General features: G+C 39.0%; 2 protein-coding genes across 7 annotated transcripts in view; both read right to left on the bottom strand.

Annotated features, from left to right (window-relative positions):
- Positions 1 to 713: 713 nt before the first annotated feature.
- On the bottom strand, positions 714 to 17,338 carry wrap53 (WD repeat containing, antisense to TP53). Of its 2 annotated transcripts, none has more exons than XM_057854973.1 (12): positions 15,042 to 17,338; positions 11,435 to 13,030; positions 9,710 to 9,843; positions 9,489 to 9,624; positions 9,327 to 9,422; positions 9,145 to 9,253; positions 8,893 to 8,981; positions 6,739 to 6,962; positions 5,072 to 5,286; positions 4,903 to 5,006; positions 2,540 to 2,680; positions 714 to 1,901 (listed from the first exon to the last, which is right to left on the bottom strand). In XM_057854973.1, the coding sequence occupies exons 3-12, from the start codon at positions 9,825 to 9,827 to the stop codon at positions 1,661 to 1,663; spliced, it is 1,473 nt and encodes a 490-aa protein (XP_057710956.1). In that variant the 5' UTR covers positions 9,828 to 9,843; positions 11,435 to 13,030; positions 15,042 to 17,338; the 3' UTR covers positions 714 to 1,660. The 2 variants fall into 2 exon arrangements, with proteins under 2 accessions (XP_057710956.1, XP_057710955.1); XM_057854972.1 differs by having other exon boundaries at positions 715 to 1,901; positions 9,710 to 9,908.
- Positions 17,339 to 17,368: 30 nt separating this feature from the next.
- Positions 17,369 to 23,044, bottom strand: part of gigyf1a (GRB10 interacting GYF protein 1a) — a 31,554-nt gene continuing 25,878 nt past the window's right edge. For all 5 annotated transcript variants that reach the window (XM_057854967.1, XM_057854970.1, XM_057854971.1 and 2 more), the window contains exons 19-24: positions 20,595 to 20,797; positions 20,361 to 20,515; positions 20,120 to 20,283; positions 20,001 to 20,045; positions 19,773 to 19,917; positions 17,369 to 17,551 (exon numbers count right to left, since the gene is read on the bottom strand). In XM_057854967.1, coding sequence (XP_057710950.1) covers positions 17,484 to 17,551; positions 19,773 to 19,917; positions 20,001 to 20,045; positions 20,120 to 20,283; positions 20,361 to 20,515; positions 20,595 to 20,797 — 780 coding nt within the window. In that variant the 3' untranslated portion in view covers positions 17,369 to 17,483. The remainder of the gene's footprint in view (positions 17,552 to 19,772; positions 19,918 to 20,000; positions 20,046 to 20,119; positions 20,284 to 20,360; positions 20,516 to 20,594; positions 20,798 to 23,044) is intronic.

Here is a 23,044-nt window from a genome sequence, read left to right as displayed (position 1 = left end):
GCCTTGGCTGTTTGTTTGTGATCATTGTCATGCTGAAAGACCCAGCCACGTCTCATCTTCAATGCCCTTGCTGATGGAAGGAGGTATTCACTCAAAATCTCTCCATACATGGTCCCATTCATTCTTTCCTTTACACAGATCAGTCGTCCTGGTCCCCTTGCAGAAAAACAGCCCCAAAGCATGATGTTTCCACCCCCATGCTTCACAGTGGGTATGGTGTTCTTCGGATGCAATTCAGTATTCTTTCTCCTTCATACACGAGAACCTGTGTTTCTACTAGAGGCGTGCGAAATTTCCGATTCTTAGATTATTCGCGATTCGGCCATGGAAGATTCGAGAACGATTCACAAATATCCTAATTCCGATTATTGAATTATAACAGGTAAAGCGGAAGTAAAACACAGTCAGCGCGGTCTTTGGGACGCAATGAGGAACGGACCGAGAGTAAATATCATGTCGTTGAATATCATGAGTTGAAACAGGTGCCATTAATACAGGTAACGAGTGGAGCCTTGTTAGACCTCGTTAGAAGAAGTTAGACCTCTTTGACAGCCAGAAATCTTGTTTGTAGGTGACCAAATACTTATTTTCCACTCTAATTTGGAAATAAATCCTTTAAAAATCAAACAATGTGATTTTCATTTTTTTCCCCCACATTCTGTCTCTCATGGTTGAGATATCCCATGTTGACAATTACAGGCATCTCTAATCTTTTCAAGTAGGAGAACTTGCACAATTGGTGGTTGACTAAATACTTATTTGCCCCACTGTATAACTATACTAGAACTATAATAAAAAAGCCACAGGATTGGACGTGTATCACTGTCAATGGCACAGAGTTAGCGCAAACGTTTTTCGCAGCCAGCCTTCACCGTGTACAGACGCACTCTCTGAGCTCCTGAAGCACTCTAGAATCAAATCGTCAGAGAGCTCCAGTTAATTCGCGCTGAAAACGACAAACTCAAGCAGGCGTCGAGGAGAGATATGTTCGCATCAAGAGGCTGGAAATTTTGGCTGACGATCTCGACCAGTGCCGACGCGCAAATGAGCTCATCATTTCTGGATTACAACTGACGCCAAGCAGAAGTTGGAGGTCTCCTTGAATGGCTTGATTAAAAACAACCGATAAGCGCTCAGGGCCAGCAAGCTCGACTCCCAGTATGGCTCCAAAGAATTTGAAACCTGGAGACTTGAATGAAATAAAATCTAAACCCAGATTGTTGATCGTGTTATTGTACAGTTTTGTGGCCATCTGATGTATGTCCCATGTCTGAATGTGCGTCTTTAGTTGTATGGGGGACGGGAAATTGATAAGCATATGCTTCCTCCCGTCCGCCTTTGTCTTCTTCGGTTCCTTCGGGCAAATCATATCACATTTTGTAATTGTCAATGATTGTCAATGATACCGATGATGATGACAATAAAATTATTCATTCATTCATTCAAACCATTTGTTCTATGAAGAGCAAGATATCCATTTTTAAATTTGTGTATTTTGGACAAAAGTTAACATGAACAAACTCCGATTTGGATTTTTTGGGCAAATTTTAGGCACATTAAACTCAGTGGAAACTCTTCCATTAAAGGATTATAGCGCCCCCTGCAGCTTTGGAAGGCTGAAGAAAAATTGTCCTTATGTACACAATTTAGGAGTTCAATTCTATGCGTCTGAATGACCCTCGTCAGGTTTCGCGGTGTCGCGGGCGCACGGTCCGGCCCACCACAAGCTTAGTCCGTTGTCGCCCCGGTTCTCCGGCGTCCTGTCGCCCCGATTCTCCGGCGTCCTGTCGCTCCCCTCGCCGTCGGAGCAAGACGACGACGAGTCTCCCTCGCCGTCACTAGGCCACAGGAACTGCCGCTGGCCGCTGGATGTGGCGAGCAGCGGCATTGTGGGGTGGATGCTGAACACCAAGTAAAACATAAGAACAAAAACGTTCCTACGCTGGCGAGGTAACCTGAATTTTCGCATACAGTGTATCACAAAAGTGAGTACACCCCTCGCATTTCTGCAGATATTTAAGTATATCTTTTCATGGGACAAGACTGACAAAGTAGTCTGTGTGCAGCTAATATAATGCAGTTCATTTATTTTCCCCTCAAAATAACTCAAAATTTAGCATTTTATTTTTTAACCCCCTGGCAACAAAAGTGAGAACACCCCTTAGAAACGACATCCCTATATGTCCAAATTGAGTACTGCTTGTCATTTTCCTTCCAAAATGTCATGTGACTCGTTAGTGTTACGAGGTCCAGGTGTGCATAGGGAGGTGTGTTCAAATTTGTAGTGCAGCTCTCACACGCTCTCATACTGGTCACTGAAATTTCCAACATGGCACCACATTTTTAATGCTCATTTTTTTGGAGTTTCTAATTAATTTTCCGCACTAGATGGAAGCCTACGGAGATCAAATCCATCTAACAACACTCCCGGAAACAAAGCACAACGATGTAAAACTTCATTAAAATCCACCCAGCTGTTTCAGAGTCAATAGGGAACAAACACACAAACAAAGTTCCATTTAAATATAAGTATACATACCTGATTCCATTGGCGCAGTCCCAATGTGCCGGGAACTTGAGAAGAGGCTGCAGTAGCTCCTCAGTGCCAGCAGGGGGTGAAAGAGTGTCCCACACTGACACTGTGCCCTCGGTGTCCCCACTCAGCAGGTACCTGCCTGACCTGAAGTGACGTCAAACACAAAAATATTACGATATGATATCCCAGTTTATTGTTGTCACCGAAATATTCTTGTAACTATCTCTAACTAGCGTAATTTTCGAACAATAAGCCACTACATTTTCCCTCATTTTGATTCCTGCAGCTTATAGTCCAGTGCGGTCTATTTGTTGATTTATATAGGTATATAACACTTTATTTGACAGCAGCATCAAAAGCTCTGTGCTAATTATTTCTTCAGTTACTGTTCCAGTTGTTTCATGAATTGCTTGTTATGGTATTTGGCGACACTTTTATTTGACAGCGGCGTCATAAGACTGCCATAAGACCGCCATAATTAAGACATGACACGATCATTAGGATTAATGAATGCTAATGACATATGTCATTAAGTGTCAGCCGGCAAATTATGTCACTAACTCCATTTATGTCCATCTCAGATCTTTTACATTCATTCAAAAGTGAGATAATTTGCCAGATGACATAAAATGACATCTGTCATAAGCATTCATTTATGCTCATGGCAGTGTCATGCCAAAATTATGATGGTCTTATGGCAGTGTTATCGTGCCACTGTCAAATAAAGTGTGACCAAATACCATAAATAGCAATTAATGAAACAACTGGAACAGTAACTGAAGAAATAATTAGCACAGAACATGAACTGTCATTGTTATTGACATTTGTAGTGATGCAATGCATGCTAGGAGGAATGTTGGACGATAACAGTGCTGGCAGTAGGTGGCAGTAGAGGTTGACTGTCTCCCCCCCAGATAGCAGTGATGGCCGAATGAAGCTTCTTGAAGCAATAAAGCTTTGCAGCCAATTGGGTCAAAGCTTCCTGGTGGTTCATTTTGTCTTATGACAGTTTTATGGCACCACAGGCAAATAAAGTGTGACCAATTACCATACCTAGCAATTAATGAAACTACTGGAAAAGTAACTGAAGAAATAATTAGCACAGAACATGAATTTTCATTGTGATTTAAATCTTTGGCGCTGCAATGCATGCTCGGAGGCATGTTGGACGAAAACTGTTGACAGCAGAGGTTGACTGTCTAAACTAAGGGAGCAAAGGTGGCTAAATTAAGCTTTTTGAAGCAATGAAGCTTTGCAGCCAATTAGTTCAAAGCTTCATGGTGGTTCATTTGGTCCTATGACAGTCCTTTGATGCCACTGTCAAATAAAATGTGACGAAATACCATAACTAGCAAATAATGAAAAAACTGGCACAGTAACTGAAGAAATAATTAGCACAGAATATGAATTTTCATTGTTATTTACATCTTTAGCGCTGCAGTGCATGCTAGGAGGCATGCTGGACAAAAACAGTGTTGAAAGCAGAGGTTGACTGTCTCCACCAAGGGAGCAGTGATGGCCAAATGAAGCTTCTTGAAGCAATGAAGCTTTGTAGCCAATTAGTTCAAAGCTTTATGGTGGTTCATTTGGTCCTATGACTGTCCTATGATGCCACTGTCAAATAAAGTATGACCAAATATCATAACTAGCAATTAATGAAACAACTAGAACAGTAACTGAAGAAATAATTAGCACATAACAGGAATTTTTATGTATCATTTACATTTGTTGCACTGCAATGCATACTAGGACGCATGTTAAACGGCAACAGTGTTGACAGCAGGTGGCAGCAGAAGTTGACTGTCTCCCCCAAGACAACAGTGATGGCCAAATGAAGCTTCTTGAAGCAATTAAGCTTTGCAGCCAATTAGTTCAAAGCTTCATGGTGGTTCATTTGGTCCTATGACTGTCCTATGATGCCACTGTCAAATAAAGTGTGACCAAATACCATATCTAGCAATTAATGAAACAACTGGAACAGTTACTGAAGAAATAATTAGCAAAGAACATGAATTTTCATTGTGATCAGCATCTTCAGCACTGCAATGCATGCTAGGACGCATGTTGGACGAAAACAGTGTTGACAGCAGAGATTGACTGTCTGCACCAAGGGAGCATTGATGGCCAAATGAAGCTTCTTGAAGCAATGAAGCTTCATGGTGGTTCATTTGGTCTTATAGCAGTTGTATGATTGTATGTATGATGGTGAACCAATTGAAATAATGGAATTATATGTATTCTTATGGGAAAAAAACGCTCGACATACGACCATTTCGACTAACTAACAAGGACCTGGAACGAATCAATTCCATATATAGAGGTTATATACTTCCAAAATTAAGCCAAGGTAGTGGCTCACCACTTACAGGTCGAGATCGAAGTAGATGCGCTGATTGGTCGCCACATTCCTTTGAAGGGAAAACACCACCTGTCCGGGTTCTCGAATGTCCCAGCACAAGATCTCGGGATCCTGCGCACATCACGTTATTTTGTCAAGCCGAATTTGATTGAACTTGATTTGGTTTCGCCACGTACTTTGCGGCCGCCCGTGTACAGATAGTAGCCGTCGGGAGAGAAGAGGAGGTGGGTGAGGCCGCCGTGGTGGCGGGCGGGAAGCAGAGCCAGCGGAGAGCCATCCTGGCACGAGTAGAGGCCGGCGCAACGCGAGTACGAGCCGCAGGCGTAGAGCGACTGGCAGGGGCTGAAGGCCAAGCAGGAGATGATGCCGCTCTGGCCGCTCTGCTTCTTTGCTGCCGGTCGATCAGCGAAAGGAAAGATTTGTAATCAGCGAAGAAATTCACGTCTCCATACTGAGAACATGGAAGTCCGAGACATTTGAGCTTTGAAAAAAATCGACAGACCGCAAGAACCAAAAGTGGTATTTGCCATGTGGCAAACTGGATTTTGCCATGTGGCATTTTTTTTTGGGCATGTGGTAATATTGATTTTGCCACATGCGTCAATGTCATAGCCTTACTTGGGTAAGTAAGTGTATAATCAAAAATCACAGCCACACATGTATTTCTGCCACTTAAAACAAATGGAAAATTTAGACGTTCAAAGCCGTCAATGGCATAGCCTTATTTGCGTGCCAGTTGAATGTCAATGCACTGTAATGGTAAGTGTACGGTCAAAAATCACAGCCACACGTTTTACTGCCATTTAATATGAATGGAAAATTTGGAGGTGCACAGCTGTCAATGGCATGGATGTGCATGCCCTACAAAAATGCCATTTACTCCAAAAAATTCCATTTTGCCACATACTTAAAAAAGCCAATTGTCAAAATAGATTTTGCCACATACCAAAAAAATGGCACATGGCAAAATCCATTTTGCCACATGGCAAAATCCATTTTGCCACATGGCAAAATCAATTTTGCCACATGGCAAAATCAATTTTGCCACATACCAAAAAATATGCCACATGGCAAAATCAATTTTGCCACATACCAAAAAATAGGCCACATCGCAAAATCAATTTTGCCACATACCCCAAAAAAATGCCGCATGGCAAAATCATTTTTGCCACATACCCCAAAAAAATGCCGCATGGCAAAATCAATTTTGCCACATACCAAAAAAAAATGCCACAATGCAAAATCAATTTTGCCACAAACCAAAAAAAAAAATGCCACATGGCAAAATCAATTTTGCCACAAACCAAAAAAAAATGCCACACGGCAAAATCAAGTTTGCCACATACCAAAAAAAATGCCACACTGCAAAATCAATTTTGCCACATACCAAAAAAAATGCCACTTGTCAAAAATACATTTTGCCCCTTACCAAAAAATACCAAATGTGAAAATACATTTTGCCACAGACCAAAAAATACCAAATGTCAAAATACATTTGGTCACATACCAAAAAATATACCTCAAAATCCATTTTGCCACATGAAAAATCCATTTTGCCACATGGTAAAAAAAAATGCCACATGACAAAATACATTTTGCCACATGGCAAAAAAATGCCACATGGCAAAATCCATTTTGCTACATGTCAAAATTCATTTTGCCATATGGCAAAAAAAGCCACATGGCAAAATCCATTTTGCCACGTGGCAAAAAAAACGCTACATGGCAAAATCCATTTTGCCTCATGGCTAAAAAATGGCGCATGGCAAAATCAATTGTGCCACATGGCAAATACCACTTTTCATTCTCAGCCCTGTTGAAAAAACTCACTATCCATTCTGACCTGCTGTTGGCCGAACTTCGCAATCCCTGCCGGGCCGCTCGGTGTGGAATACCCTGACGGTTTTGTCGAAGCCGCAGTAGAGCCGCGAGCCATCGGGAGAGAAGCCTAGCGAGTGGGCGGCCGTCAGCTCGTCCAGGTGGTTGTAGGGCCGGAAACTGGCCCGCACCTCCCCGGAGAAGGCATCCCACAGGTGCACGGGGTTGTCGCGGCTACTGCTCGCGAGGCTGTGAAAACACTCGCTTTATGACAAGGGTCTAAATCTAAATATTTTGAAAATAAATTAAGTTTAATTACCGTATTTGTCGGACTTTGAGTCAAGAGTTTGTTTTCATAGTTTGGCCAATGGTGCGATTTAGACTGTGGAGTAGTGCTGCAACAATTAATCGATCAACTCGAGTAATTTGATTCGGAAAAAAGCTTCAAATCAAAATTTTGACGTTTCGAGAACTCATTTGATTTTAGAATGACGTTCCAATGGCTTGTCTTGAAAATGTTTCATTTAGTTTTATTAATTTGTGCCCTCTAGTGGCAGCAGTGATTATGCCATAAATCATCGAACATGGCTGAATCCTTCTGCTCCCTGTTAAGACCAACATAAGGTATGGTTTTTGTTTTGAGCTAATATGTTTATGCAGTCGTTATTTAATTTAGAAGTACATTTAGCAGTTTTTTTTTTAATCTATCATCATATTATAGCAAGCATAAACACTTGTTTTACATAACCTAAAATTCATTCTGCATCGCATTAGATGTTCTTATTGATCTTTCTAGTTAATAGATTAATCGATTACCTAATTAATAGATAGCTGCAGCCTTACCCTGGAGCGACTTATGTGTGAAATCAAAACAAACTATTACATGTGATGGCTCACTTACTTATTTTTCACCTTTCTGTCATTGTTTGCATACTATCCTCATTAATATATGAAAACCTATAATTCTTTGAGTGGCTTTAGTTCAAGCAGACACTCGTTTTTTCATCTGTGTGATTTTGACAAGGATCAGATCACATTTGAAATGTTTGAAATTACCACTGTATTTTTATTTTAAACAGCTTTTATTCTGTTCTTGTGTTGGATTATTTCTAGGGCTGTCAAAATTAACGCGTTAACGAGCGGTAATTAATTTTTTTAATTAATCCCGTTAAAATATTTGACGCAATTAACGCACAAATGCCCCACTCAAACATATTAAAAGGACAGCAAAGTGAAAGGTGTAATTGTTGTGTTTTTCGGAGTATTGCCGCCCTCTGCTGGCGCTTGGGTGGGTGCGACTGATTTTATAGGCTTCAGCATCCATGAGCATTGTGTAAGTAATTATTGACATCAACAATGGCGGGCTACTAGTTTATTTTTTGATTGAAAATTTTACAAATTTTATTAAAACGAAAACATGAAGAGGGGTTTTAATATAAAATTTCTATAACTTGTACTAGTTATTATCTTTTATTTATTTTCTATAAATGTTTTATAAATATTTATATATTTTATTAATTTATACATTTATCTTTTAAGACCTACAAGTCTTTCTATCCATGGATCGCTTTAACAGAATGTTAATAATGGTAATGCCATCTTGTTGATTTATTGTTATAATAAAGAAATACAGTACTTATGTACCGTATGTTGAATGTATATATCCATCTCAGTCTTATCTTTCCATTCCGACAATAATTTACAGAAAAATATGGCATATTTTATAGATGGTTTGAATTGCGATTAATTACGATTAATTAATTTTTGAGCTGTAATTAACTCGATTAAAAATTTTAATCGTTTGACACCCCTAATTCAAATAAATTTCCACCCAAAATGCGACTTTTATACGTTTCTTTCCCCTCTTCATTGCACATTTTTTGGCTGGTGCGACTTATAATCCGAAAGATACGGTAATGAACTCTGATCAAGATGACCTTCTGCCAGAAGTGGCTTGTCTGAGACCCTGAACCTTAGCTTATCTCTCATACACTCTCCGCTGCCAAAACTGGCCTTGAATGTATGTATATACAAAGATAAATTGCCCAGAGCTCATTGGCACGCTCTCGGTGACATGTCAGGGAATGGCAAGTCTCTCAAGGTTCTCTTAGTCTTCATTAGCAGTCACATTTGCACCCTGAAATAAGCCATTGGTAGAAAAGAGGCGGCGGATGCTCACAAGCAGGAGGTCGGCTCCAATGAGTTCATGTTGGGGAACCAGCAGTAGTCATAAATTGTGTCTCCTTCAGCCATCTTAAGGACTGGACTCTGCCATGAAGAGAAAGTAGGGGTATATGTATCAAAATAAAGGTCTTAAATAAAGAAAAAATACCTAACTCACACTTAATTTATGAAGTAATTCTTTAACATTCCACTAGAGGGAGCCAAAAAACAACTCTTCAAACGTTCTAAGAAGCTTTTTCTCACTCACCATCTCCTGCAGCACCTCCCAATCGTAGGTGTAAACTTCTGGAGGAAGGTTGTAGACACGTAGAACGTTGTCTGCGCTGTTGCTCAAGATGCAAGAACCATCCGGAGCCCTGGAAGATTGCACTTATTCCTTATAACTATTGCATGTAAACACTTTTTTTTTTCTGATGTGATTTTAATTACCACTTGCAGCCTTTGAGGTAATTCTCTGGGAAATTCGAGTATTCACTCCAGGAACGAGTCAGGAACTGAGGGGTCTGGGAAAAGTCGAAGGGAAGGCTGAGGAGCAGAAAACAAATCATGAGTTACCTTAAAACAATTGCATTTAAAACAGATTTAACTTACTGCTGTTCTTCATTAGGACTGTCTTTCGTTCCATTAAGGTTATCTTCTGGTTGCATCTCTTCCTCATGGCCTGCTTCGAGATCCTGCTGCTGCTCAGTGGCCACAACTAAAGTTGTCAGCTCTTCATCTGATGTTTCTATGAACAAGTGAGGAATCAATCTTCCAATGTGCTCCAATTGTGCAGAAATTCTCTGAAATTAAACCCAGGGAAGGTACTCTACTTTTGTCATCCTGTTCCATCTCTGCTTGTGTTGTGTTAGCTTCTTGCAGATCAGGAGGGTGGACGTCAAGATTTTCTGATTCTAGGTCCATCCCCTCCATTACTTCGCTGTCAGCCATGCCTTTGTTCCCTGAACTGTCAAGTACGCACAGGCCTTCTTGGTAAAAATGCTAGTGGGCCAGGACATAGCACCCACTAGCCTGAAAATAAAACAAAAATACTTTTTACATTTACTTGAGTATTTATAATATATATATATTATATAATAAGCAGAATTTAAGGCGGGGGCAGGCCCCCCCAATGGCCGAAAAGTGTCATTGCATCTAATTGACTTTCCTATAAAATTGTAAAGCATGATAAGAAACAACAAAAATTAGTAAATGAATAAAAAAGATATTTTTATAATAGGTCAAAAAATTTTTTTCGAACAGATCATGTGACTAGCACCTTAGACGGTCATTTGCTTTGCATATTTTTTTTTTTTTAATTCGGGGAGGGCAATTTTATTTTTCAAATTATTTTTACCTTTGTTTGAATTTTTTTTTTTTTTTTGATTGAAGCAACTTTTTGGGGGATTTAATGACTTATGTCCTACCCATAAAATGGCCCCTACACAAAAAGGATTGCTAAAATCAAAGAAAACTGTTTTAATTAAAAATTAAATGTGTTCAAATGCTAATATTTGAGTCTCAAATATTTTTTTCTGATTGAATTTTTTTATTTTTTTTTTTGATTGAAGTGGTTTTTCGTTTGAAAATATATATTTTTTGTTTGATACAACTTATTTTTTGATTGAATAATAAAGACACAAATGTCCTAGTCAAAATTTGGCCCAAACACAAAACAACATCACTTCAATCAATTGCTTCAATAAAAAAGAAATTTGACTTCAATCCCCCCAAAAATAGCTTTCAAATGCAATTTTTTGAGTTTCAAATTTATTTTTGCATTCAAACACATTTTTTGATCGAATAATGAAGACACAAATCTACCTCCATATGGCTCCGCCCAGGGGATACAATTTTTGACGGGGGTAACTACATTGGCATGACACCGGCAGGCGTACCATATTCAATGGATGACGATCTTGGCCAAAAGTATAGCTGTCCTAAGCGGCCTGATTTAGAATTCCCCTCAAGAATAATGGGAAACAAAAAACGCTCATTTTCAACTTATTATTATAAATATTCTTGTAAGTTCATTTTATTGCTGACACTGCGTTTTGGGGTCATCAACATGTTGTGCCCCCACCCGGCCCAAAAGAAACTCCGCCTGTACTGCGTGTATATAAGTTTTATGAGCCATTTTATTTTTTTAGTCCTCGATAAACTCCAAATAGAAGATGGTGTCATTATAAAAATGTTTTAAAGTAGCTTTTAGCTATATTTAAAAATATTTAGGCTATGAAATAAAAAAAATATATAGTTACAAAAGGTTTACGAAAAAACAAAAACAATATTTTCATTTTTTAAAGTAGCCCTCAAACCACAATAAACGAGTTGTACGTTCAATTCAAGCGCCATAAATGACGTCATTAACTGTGCGTCCAAATCACTCGCATTGAGCCGCAAATTTAGTTGACGCCAAGTTTATTGTATATTTATATCATACATAAATACAACTTATGTCCCACCACGAAAAAAATGCTTACAAGAATATTTTTATTAATTGCACGAAAGAACGTCGTCCGTCACATTAGCGTTAGCATGCTAACACTGCTACTTACCCGACTCGTAGCTTTTCCTTGCTTTGGATTTCTGAAAAAGCGATTTAAATACTTCATCCAGGATGCGTTTAAAATCCAGCCTTCGTGGAAAGAAACTTGTGGAGCTTAAATGCGCTCACTTAAAAGCCGAGAGCTCGACAACATGTGTAGCTAATGGATTCATTCCTAACTCTCGCGAGACTATGTCACTTCACGTGGTTTCTTGAGTCAGTGAATCACGCCAAGTCAGTCGCTAACTGCTAGTATTTATTTTGCTCTTCAAACAAAACCAAAAAACAAACAAAAAAATCAAACTATTTACATTTCTTTCAGTTTATCCTTCTCCATTGGAAGAATAAACGTTCATTAATCGCTTTCAAGACTACAGTAGGAGCCGAGCTAACTGGGTTACTTGATGTTGAGAGTTCGAGTCAAAACCAAACCGAACCAGATGCAACCATTTTTAAAACACTATAATAAATTCCAATCAAATTTTTGGTTAAGATCAGCCGCATTGTAGACAAATCAGTCTCCATTAAAAAAAAATATCAAATCCAACCGCCGATGTATATCGCTCTTATTTCTTAAATTTGTAATTCCAAGAAAATACTAAATCTAAAAATGCAGCATTTGTTGCAATTTGGGAAGCGAAGTACCGCAATTTACAGTAAAGAATTATAAGGACCTTTAAAAATCACAATTCAACTTCTGCTCTGATTTTAAACAAGTATCACAAGAAGACATCCAACCCATTAGAAGTGGGAAGGATGGCAGTCAAGTAAATTTTTTTTTTCATAAACGTGGCATTCGTACAGTATTTGCAGATACCACACAACCGGGTATCGGTGAATCACTACATTTTATGACGATCTGGCTCAATTTGGCTTTCTCTTTCTAGTCAGCTCAGCTCCAAACAGTAGACCACACATATCATATTTAGTCTGCATCAGCCGCCCATCTAAAAACTATTCTACACTGGGGTGAGAAAAAAAAAAAAAAAAAAAAAACACACAAAACACTTCCTCACCCACCCTAAAAAAAAAAAAAAAAACTAAATATATGTACATACACAAGGGTCAAGAAAAGCTTGCTGCTTTGTTCTTGAGATAACCAGAAAGCCCGTTACAAAGGCCGTCGTGCAATTTGTCCGACTTAAAATTCGTGAACGTTGTCAGTAAATCCGTTCGGGACTCAACTGTACAGTTTTAAGGCATGTTGAAGTGGAGATTTAAAGCAAAATTGATGCAGGAGAGGAAAACTCAAACACAACATACATATTAACAATATTTACAAGGCCCCCACTTGAACTGGGGTGCACATCTGTAGAATCTAAGCGACATGATAACATGTCAGGACTATTTTTTTCATGTTTTTCTTCTTTTTTTAGTCTTTAGTCTTCAGTCCACCCAAATCCACAGCTTCGCCGATGCTTCGTCTAAACTCGAAGCCAAGCGGGATTTTGTCCTTCCCGTTCAAACAGGTTAGGCTAAGGTTGCACCTGTCCGAGGCGGGTCACGATGGTTATGGCTCACAGATGGATTCCTCAAGCCTGAAGGCTGCGAAACGCTTAGAGTTCACTGGGTCGCTTAATTTTTGATCGCTGGAAAAGGTTAACTCCTGTAAGAAACAGAATCAAACCTGAGGATGTTGAGCAACAACTCAAAAGCAAACAAGCAAGGGCGTAGGTTTAGACTCAACATTGGTCGGGACGATATAACAGCATAACCTGCATGTACACTTTTTGCTGGGGACGCCATGAGAATTCATAGATTAATTGCAAATTTAATCACAAAACTTGCCGAAAGATTAAGGTATCTGAATCATCGATTCGGCGCAAAAGTATTCCGTTTATTAACCTACCACTACAACCTCATTCGCCAACCAAGATCATGTATCAGTTCCATCGACAGCATGAGAATTTATAGATTAATCGCAAAATTTGATGAATCCCAAACTTAATCTTTCAGCAACTTTTGTGATTAGGGTATCAAAACTCATCGATTCGTTGCCAAATGATTCAGCTTATTAATCCACTATAGAACCTCATTCACGACAAAAGATCATTTTTCAGTATCATTGACGGCATGAGAATTCATAGATTAATCGCATAATTAATGGCAAAAATTGCCGAAAGATTAAGGTATTCAAATAATTGATTTGTTGCAAAATGATTCCTTTTATTCATCTACCATACCCTCATTTACGACCAAAGGTTGTTTCAGTTCCACTGACAGCATGAGAACTCATAGATTAATTGCAAATTTAGATTCATCGCATAACACATCGACAGATGAAGGTATCCGAATCATTCATTCGGCGCTTAAGTATTTCGTTTAATCTACCGCTACCTCGTTCGCGACCAAAAATTATGTTTGTGCCATCGACGGCATGAAAATTCATAGATTAATCGCAAAATTAATCGCAAAAATTGCCGAAAGATTAAGGTATCCAAATGATCGATTTGTCACAAAACGATTCCTTTTATTAATCTACCATAACCTCATTCACAACCAATGATCATGTTTCAGTGCCATGGACGGCATTAGAATTCATAGATTGATCGCAAAAGTTGCAGGTATCCAAATTATCAATTTGTCGCAAAATGATTCCTATTATTAATCTACCATAATCCAATTCACGACCAAATATCATGTTTTAGTCCCACCGACAGCATGAGAACTCATAGATCAATCGCAAATTTAGATTAATCTCAAAACTTGCCGAAAGATTAAGGTGTCTGAATCATTGATTCGGCGCAAAAGTATTCTGTTTATTAATCTACCGCTCATTCACAAACAAATATCACGTTTGAGTGCCACCGACTGCAGGAGAATTTATAGATTAATCGCAACATTTGATAAATCCCAAAATTAGATTCTTTCAGCAACTTTTGTGATTAAGGTATCCACCTCATCGATTCGTTGCCAAATGATTCTGCTAATTAATCTACTACAACCTCATTCACGACAAAAGATCATGTTTCAGTACCGTTGACGGCATGAGAATTCATAGATTAATTGCAAAATGAATCACAAAACTTGCCGAAAGATGAAGGTATCCAAATCATCGATTCGGCGCAAAAGTATTCCGTTTAATCTACCGCTACCTCATTCGTGACCAAAATTCATGTTTCAGTGCCGTCGACAGCATGAAAATTCATAGATTAATTGCAAAAGTTGCCGAAAGATGAAGGTATCCAAATCATCGATTCGTTGCCAAATGATTCCGCTTATTAATCTACCACAACCTCATTCACAAGAAAAGATATTTTTTCAGTATCATTGACGGCATGAGAATTCATAAATTGCAAAAGTTGCAGTGTTTTTTCATCTGTGGTATTTTAACAAAGATCAGATCACATTTGACTGTGATTTAATGCAGAAATGTGACTGATTCCAAAAGGTTCAGATACATTGTCATACCACTGTTGAAATTCCAGACCTCTGCCCATTTTCTAAGTGGATGAACTTGCAAAAATCACAATGGGTGCAAATACTTCTGCTCCTCACGGCATAACATATATAATGCCAATAACATTGCTTAAAAGTTTGTGGGGACAATTTAAGCATTTGTTACGTCCCTACCATTCCTATGCAAACCTACGCCCATGCAAAGAAACTAGTCTTACCAGTGCCGAAATTTTGGACTTTGGATTCATTCTTCCAGCCGCGGCAACATCCTTTTGAGTCCTGCTGGAGCCGCTCACCAAAAAAAAAAAAAAAAAAAAAAAACATTTTTTTTTTGTTTTTCCACTCCAACATGAGGCGTGTGGAGTTTTCCTTCATCCGTTCACAAGCAATCTTGTAGTCTACTTTGAAAGGTGATAGAAAAATATGGTTATGTACAGGAGGCTCCAGTCTTTCAGTTCATTTTGGAAATTTTTCAGTGACGCAACCATCCTCCCGTTGTGCTCCTGTCCCCCCCTCCCCCCCTTAAAAAAAAAAAAGGTACCTCACAGCTTGAATTGAACAAAGTGCATAGGTGAGTTGGTTCGGGCAGGGTGAGCGCTGGTGAGGACTGAGCCGGGGGACTCGTATTGCCTCTCAGTTCTTTCTCCGACCGGTGTCGCCCTTGCACTCCATCAAATAAACAAAAAAATACAAAATAAAACAATCCTTGGATTTCCCCCAGTATGCCTCAGTCCATAAAAAGCTCCAGTTAGGCAGAGGTGTTGTCCACGTTTCCTCGAGATCTCCACTCAATGTCCGTCATGGCAGAAGCGCACTTGCAAACCCTGCCCATTTTACATGGAAATTTAAAAAAACAAAAGGGGGGGATGCACCCACTGATATCCATGTGGTTTGTAAACAACCAAAGCTCCAGTATGGAATAGAAAAAGTCCATTTTTTTGTGTGTTTTTTGTCGTTTTTTGATTCATAGTCATTTATACGATCATATTTGTAGAGGCAGTGTGTTCAACTGTTATCAATCCACAGTTTTTTTTTCCTCCTCCACTATTTAAAAAAAAAAAAAAACTTTAAAGAACCTTTGAAGCGTTCTCATTTCCATTTTTTTTTTGAAATCTTCAGAGGAAAAAAAATATATCAGCACGGGTTTGTCTTTTTTTTTTTTGGAATACATTCAATATCTTAAGAAATACACTTCACATGGCGAGAATGAAACAAAAAGAATGACGACTCGAGAAAAATAAACAAAAAATAGCAGCCCCAAGTGCTCGTTATCTTAGTCCAAATACTTTTTAAACTTTGTATATATCCATATATATATATATTTCTCATATAAAAGAAATTATCAAATTGCAACGATAAACAAGTAACGTAATGCTAACTTTACATGCACCGTTAAGATGCTGTAAATAAACAAAAAACTCTCAAAAATTTTCATTCACGAGTTCGAGAGGTGACAAAAGGCAATATGATCGCACCCCCGCTAACCTTCCGATGGATCGCCCCTAAACCGAACTGGAAACATCAAGGATATATATTCATATATATATTTATATATATATAAAAAACATACACTGTGCTGAGCACTGACACACGTTACACTCTCTCTCAAAAAGAGCTAATGTCTTAATGGCCACGCACCCGATCGAAGTTCTTAGGCACAAATGTGCATTCACACACCAAAAAAAAAAAAAAAAAAAAAGCACAATTCAAAACGAGTACCTGTAGTCTCGACAGTAAAGGAAGAATCTCACGCACGCTCCTGTGATTTCATTCCATTCAAACGCGACCGAAAGGAGTTTATCCCCACCGAAAGTGGGGATAAAGAGCTGCTAAGAGAAAGGATGTGTTGTGCAATTGCCCTCTCTCAAACTCGACGCTTGAACATTAAAGTACACACACACACAAAAAAAAAAAAAAAAATCATAAAAAATGGCCACTTTTGTCTCTCACATATTGGTAAGCAACTAAAAAAAACACATTGTGCACACTGATGTTATACCGACAAAAAAAAAAAAAAAAAAATCACGCATCAGTCAATCCCACACATTCACAAAAATATCCACTTCTACGGCTAACCCCCTCTTTATTTTTTTTTTTAAAGGATTTTCTTGTTTTTTTAGGCAAGTGCAAATCTTCAAGTTTTTATACTCCTTTTTTCAATAGCTTTACTTGTTTTTTATAGAAACGTAAAAAAATGCAAAACAGAAATATCAACAGTGTTTGTCTTTCGAGAAAAAGGATTTGCTCTCAACTTAAAGGTCCCCGACTTTGAAACGCTCGCCCCCCCCCCCCGAAAACCATCGCCCGTGCTAATACTTCCAGTTGTGATGCACACTGATTCTCAACACGCACGCACGCACGAAAAGAAATATTCAAATCCCGATCTCAATAAAGTGCATTAGTTCATAGTAAGGTGCTTAAAATGTCGAACGCCAGAGGATACCCATGTTTCTTTGAAACACCCCCCCCCCCCACCACCCCCCATTGCCCCTGCTTAAGTGATCAACTGGTGCAGCAGGGAGCCCCTTTTTCCGTCACAACCCCCTGACCACCCCGGTCCCCACCCCCGGGTTCCCCTAGCAGTGCACATTCATCATCAGGTTTGTCTGATTAAAAGACAAGAAGGCCTCAGGTAGCTATTGCTGCTGCGCTGCGTCACATCAGTAATCCTCCACCATCTCCATCTCATTCAGGCTCAGACACTCGGCCGTACTGTGGAATGAGTAGCCTGCACAGGGAAGGAAGCGGGTGTTGCATCAAAGCGGAGCCCGGCGCAAGTACCGTCCTAGGGATGTCCCCATCACGTATTTTCACATGCGAGTCCCGATACCGATAAATAAATACAGTGGTAGCTCAACTTACGAAATGAATTGGTTCTCGAAGTAGTTTAACTTGAAAATTGTGTAAGTTGAGACGCGTTTTCATGCTAATCCGTTCCAAGCCCCCCAAAATTAAGACAAATCTTCTATAACGCTTAAAAATGCATGAAAACACGCAACAAATACGTACATAGCCCCTCGAGGGATATCGACAAAGATAAAATAAATTTGTAACAAAACAATCTGGTAAACATTAGCATTATATAGCACGTAAGCTACCAGACTTTTGCTATGCAAGTTAGCTAGTTGTTGTAAACATTAGCATTTTGTAGCATTTCAGCTGGCAAACATTTGCTATGTAAGTTAGCCAATTGTTGTAAACATTAGCATTACATAGCTAAAGTTATCCAGTTGTGGTAAACATTAGCATTATATTGCATTTAAGCTAGAGGACTTTTGCTATGCAACTTAGCTAACTGTTGAAAACATTAACATTATATAGCATCTACGCAAGCGGTCTTTTGCAATGCAAATTAGCCAGATCTTGTAAATGTTAGCATTATGTAGCAAATAAGCTAGCAGACTTTCCTATGCAAGTTAGTCAATTGTTGTAAACATTAGCATTTTATAGCATTTCAGCTGGCAAACACTTGCTATGTAAGCTAGCCAATTGTTGTAAACATTAGCATTACATAGCTAAAGTTCGCCAGTTGTGGTAAACATTAGCATTATATTGTATTTAAGATAGCAGACTTTCCTATGCAAGTTAGCCAATTATTGTAAACACTAGCATTATACAGTATAGCTAAAGTTAGCCAGTGGTTGTAAACATTAGAATTAAATAGCATTTAAGCTAGCGGACCTTTGTTATCCAAGTTAGCCAACTGTTGTAAACATTAGCATTAGTTACTATTCAAGCTAGCAGACTTTTGCTCTGCAAGTTAGCCAGTTGTTGAAAATATTAGCATTATATGGCATTTAAGCTAGTGGACTTTTGCTGTGCAAGTTAGCCAGTTGTTGAAAATATTAGCATTATATGGCATTTAAGCTAGTGGACTTTTGCTGTGCAAGTTAGCCAACTGTTGTAAACATTAGCATTATCAAGCACTTAAGCTAACAGACTTTTGCTATGCAAGTTAGCCAATTGTTGTAAAAATTAGCATTATATAGCATTTAAGCTAGCGGACTTTTGCTATGCAAGTTAGCCAGTTATTGTAAACATTAGTATTATATAGCATTTCAGCTATCTAACTTTTGCTATGCAAGTTAGCTAACGGTTGTAAACATTAGCATTATTTAGCATTTAAGCTAGCGAACTTTCACTACGCAAGTTAGCCAGGTATTGAAAACATTAACTTATATACCAGATCTGGTAATCTATCTGGTGTTGTACGTAAAAGTCTTTCAAAATCTTGTATGACCCTGCAGGCTTGAGAAATTGTATTTTTGGACTATGAGTCAGTTGTTTTTTTTTTCCTGTTTGGCTGGGGGTGCGACTTATGTGTGAAACTATTAACACATTACTACCTTTCACATGTTATTTTCACTCTAAACCGCAAGAGGGCGCTCAAAGCCTGTGTTACAAAACTGGCAGTAATCTAAGAAGGTATGAACAAAATGGCAATGAAAAGAAAATCATATTCTGCAATTTACAAGCTGCAAGTAGTTAAATAAGTAGCCAAAAACACTAATCGAGTAGCAGAAAGAAAGTTTGGAATGCAGAGGGTTCGTTCCTGGCGGTAATGAGCGTTTTGTTCCAAAATGAACGCGTACTATAGCATCGGTGCTAAAGTAGTTCAGTGGATGGAGACACACATGAGAAACCTTGATAAATGAATTTTCTTAAAAGTTTGGGACACTGCAATAACGGCTCTCACGCCTCCTGTGTCTAACACTTCCGAGCATTTTCAAGGGTTTCACAGACCCGTACAAACCTTGTACACGATTCGGACCCTCTGAAAACGACGTGATCGGATCGGGACATCCCTACAACGTGCGCAAATTAATACACGTCTTTGCAAAATCCCAAACGCGGGAAATAAACTCAAGATTATTACGTGTCAGGGTTTATGAACCTGACGGGCTGTTGCTATTAATACTCCGACAACGAGGACGTGCGAGACGACATACCTAAGATGCTGGGATCAGTGTGCAGCATCACGGGCTGTTTTTTTTTCATCTTCCCTCCTTGGCTGTCGTAGAGACCAACCTTGCCCATGTGGTTGGCTTGAAACATGGACTGCAGGGCGCTTGCATTCATTCCTCGCATTGAGTCCTGTCAAAAGAGCGCGAGTTGAAGGTGGAATTACGTGACGTTCTTCGCATAGCTACTCAGTCACACCAAGTATTACTGCTTACCTGCAGAGGGAAGTTCATGTTCAGGCCAGCCACCTCTTTTGATAGCTGAAAGAGAAAATGAGAGCATTTTTATGTGACCGTGACTGCAAGTCTCTTAAATTCTTAGTTGTGACGTTTACCTGCTGCTGTTGTCTCTGTTGGTTGGCTTTCTGTTTGGCACGTCGTTCCAGAAACTGTTTGGCGAACTCTTTGGCTTCCACGGTGTCCCCCAGGTAGGACCGGATGAAGTCCAGCACTGCATAGGGAGACTCCACCTCCTTCAGGTAAGCCACAATCGTAGCAACTGTGACATTAGAGAGTCAAGCGCTGGAATTAAATTCCCGCCTTTTGACAGCCGAAGAGCAAAGGGCAAAATTTTACCATCCGGAGAAGAGGAGTTGCAAGCGGAGGTGTTGAGGGCGTGCAGCATCTGCTCACACCAGGTAGTGAAGCCATCTTGAGGCTTCATGCCCTGCAAGAGCTTTAGCAGCTTCTCCTCCTCATCCGTCCGCTTACGACGCATCATGTACTGCTCGCTGGGAAGGTGCCACACAAATGAGTTGGCGCCGAGTGTAACGATACAGGAACAAAAGTACTGTAAGCGTGACATTCAACCTGAGTGAAGGGCTGCTGCGACTGTTCTTCAAGCCCAGGTTATTGTTGCCGTTGCCGCGCAGGCTCCCCTGGTTCTTCACAGCCTCTTCCCACATGCCCATACTCCCACTTTTGCCCTCCATGCCTCCAGGACCTCCCCAGATGCCAACGCTGTCCACCCACTGGCTTCCCATGGACGAACTTCCCATTGACATGCCCGAGTGCTGCAAATCAGAGAGAAAGAGAACGTTCCAGTGCTGCAACGATTAATCGATTAACTCGAGTAATTCGATAGGAAAAAAGATGCAAATCAAATTTTGCTGCTTCCAGTATTCCTTTAATTAGAGTGTTTTGAAAGTGTTTGCATTTATTTTTATTGATTTGGGTGGATACACTGCTCTCCAGTGGCAATAGTGAATATGACATAACTCATTTAACATGGCTCATAGGCTCATAGTTCATAGGTATATTTAGCCGTTTTTTTGTGGGAATATGTGTTTGAAGAATTTGTTAAGAGCATTTTATAGCATTTAAGCTAGCGGACTTTCGCTAAACAAGTTAGCCAGTTGTTGTAAACATTAGCATTATATAGCATTTAAACTAGCAGACTTTTGCTATGCAAGTTACCCAATTCTTGTCAACATTAGCATTATACAGCATTTAAGCTAACGGACTTTTGCTATGCAAGCTAGCCAACTGTTGTAAACCTTAGCATTATATAGCATTTAAGCTAGCGGACTTTTGCTATGCAAGTTAGCCAACTGTTGTAAACATTAGCATTATGTAGCATTTAAGCTAGCAGACTTTCGCTAAGCAAGTTAGCCAGTTGTAAACATTAGCATTATATAGCATATAAGCTAGCGGACTTTTCCTATGCAAGTTAGCCAATTGTTGTAAACATACATTACCATCATATCACATTTAAGCTAGCTGACTTTTGCTATACAGGTTAGCCAGTTGTTGTAAACATTAGCATTATATAGCATTTAAACTAGCAGACTTTTGCTATGCAAGTTACCCAATTCTTGTCAACATTAGCATTATACAGCATTTAAGCTAACGGACTTTTGCTATGCAAGCTAGCCAACTGTTGTAAACCTTAGCATTATATAGCATTTAAGCTAGCGGACTTTTGCTATGCAAGTTAGCCAACTGTTGTAAACATTAGCATTATGTAGCATTTAAGCTAGCAGACTTTCGCTAAGCAAGTTAGCCAGTTGTAAACATTAGCATTATATAGCATATAAGCTAGCGGACTTTTCCTATGCAAGTTAGCCAATTGTTGTAAACATACATTACCATCATATCACATTTAAGCTAGCTGACTTTTGCTATACAGGTTAGCCAGTTGTTGTAAACATTAGCATCATATCACATTTAAGCTAGCTGACTTTTGCCTTACAGGTTAGCCAGTTGTTGTAAACATTAGCATCATATCACATTTAAGCTAGCTGACTTTTGCCTTACAGGTTAGACAGTTATTGTAAACATTAGGATTATACAGCATTTAAGCTAGCGGACTTTTGGTATGCAAGTTAGCCAGTTGTTGTAAACATTAGCATTATATAGCATTTAAGCTAGCGGACTTTTGGTATGCGTGTATGAGCAAATGTTTTTTATGCAATCGTAATTTAGTTCATAGGTATATTTAGCCGTTTTTTTGTGGGAATATGTGTTTGAAGAATTTGTTAAGAGCATTATATAGCATTTAAGCTAGCGGACTTTTGCTATGCAAGTTAGCCAACTGTTGTAAACATTAGCATTATGTAGCATTTAAGCTAGCAGACTTTCGCTAAGCAAGTTAGCCAGTTGTAAACATTAGCATTATATAGCATATAAGCTAGCGGACTTTTCCTATGCAAGTTAGCCAATTGTTGTAAACATACATTAGCATCATATCACATTTAAGCTAGCTGACTTTTGCTATACAGGTTAGCCAGTTGTTGTAAACATTAGCATCATATCACATTTAAGCTAGCTGACTTTTGCCTTACAGGTTAGCCAGTTGTTGTAAACATTAGCATCATATCACATTTAAGCTAGCTGACTTTTGCCTTACAGGTTAGACAGTTATTGTAAACATTAGGATTATACAGCATTTAAGCTAGCGGACTTTTGGTATGCAAGTTAGCCAGTTGTTGTAAACATTAGCATTATATAGCATTTAAGCTAGCGGACTTTTGGTATGCGTGTATGAGCAATTGTTTTTTATGCAATCGTAATTTAGTTCATAGGTATATTTAGCCGTTTTTTTGTGGGAATATGTGTTTGAAGAATTTGTTAAGAGCATTATATAGCATTTAAGCTAGCGGACTTTTGCTATGCAAGTTAGCCAACTGTTGTAAACATTAGCATTATGTAGCATTTAAGCTAGCAGACTTTCGCTAAGCAAGTTAGCCAGTTGTAAACATTAGCATTATATAGCATATAAGCTAGCGGACTTTTCCTATGCAAGTTAGCCAATTGTTGTA

Source organism: Corythoichthys intestinalis, chromosome 13 (assembly GCF_030265065.1).
Source record: "Corythoichthys intestinalis isolate RoL2023-P3 chromosome 13, ASM3026506v1, whole genome shotgun sequence".
NCBI lineage: Eukaryota > Metazoa > Chordata > Actinopteri > Syngnathiformes > Syngnathidae > Corythoichthys > Corythoichthys intestinalis.
This window is presented reverse-complemented; position numbering and strand designations above follow the sequence as displayed.

Excerpts from the sequence above, each read along its gene's own strand:
- wrap53 (XM_057854973.1), bottom strand. The coding sequence starts at position 9,827 with ATGGCTGACAGCGAAGTAATGGAGGGGATGGACCTAGAATCAGAAAAT. Across the intron at positions 8,982-9,144 it reads GGGAGGTGCTGCAGGAGATG|AGTCCAGTCCTTAAGATGGC; the intron begins GTGAGTGAGAAA and ends TCTTCATGGCAG. Across the intron at positions 2,681-4,902 it reads ATCTACTTCGATCTCGACCT|GTCAGGCAGGTACCTGCTGA; the intron begins GTAAGTGGTGAG and ends ACGTCACTTCAG.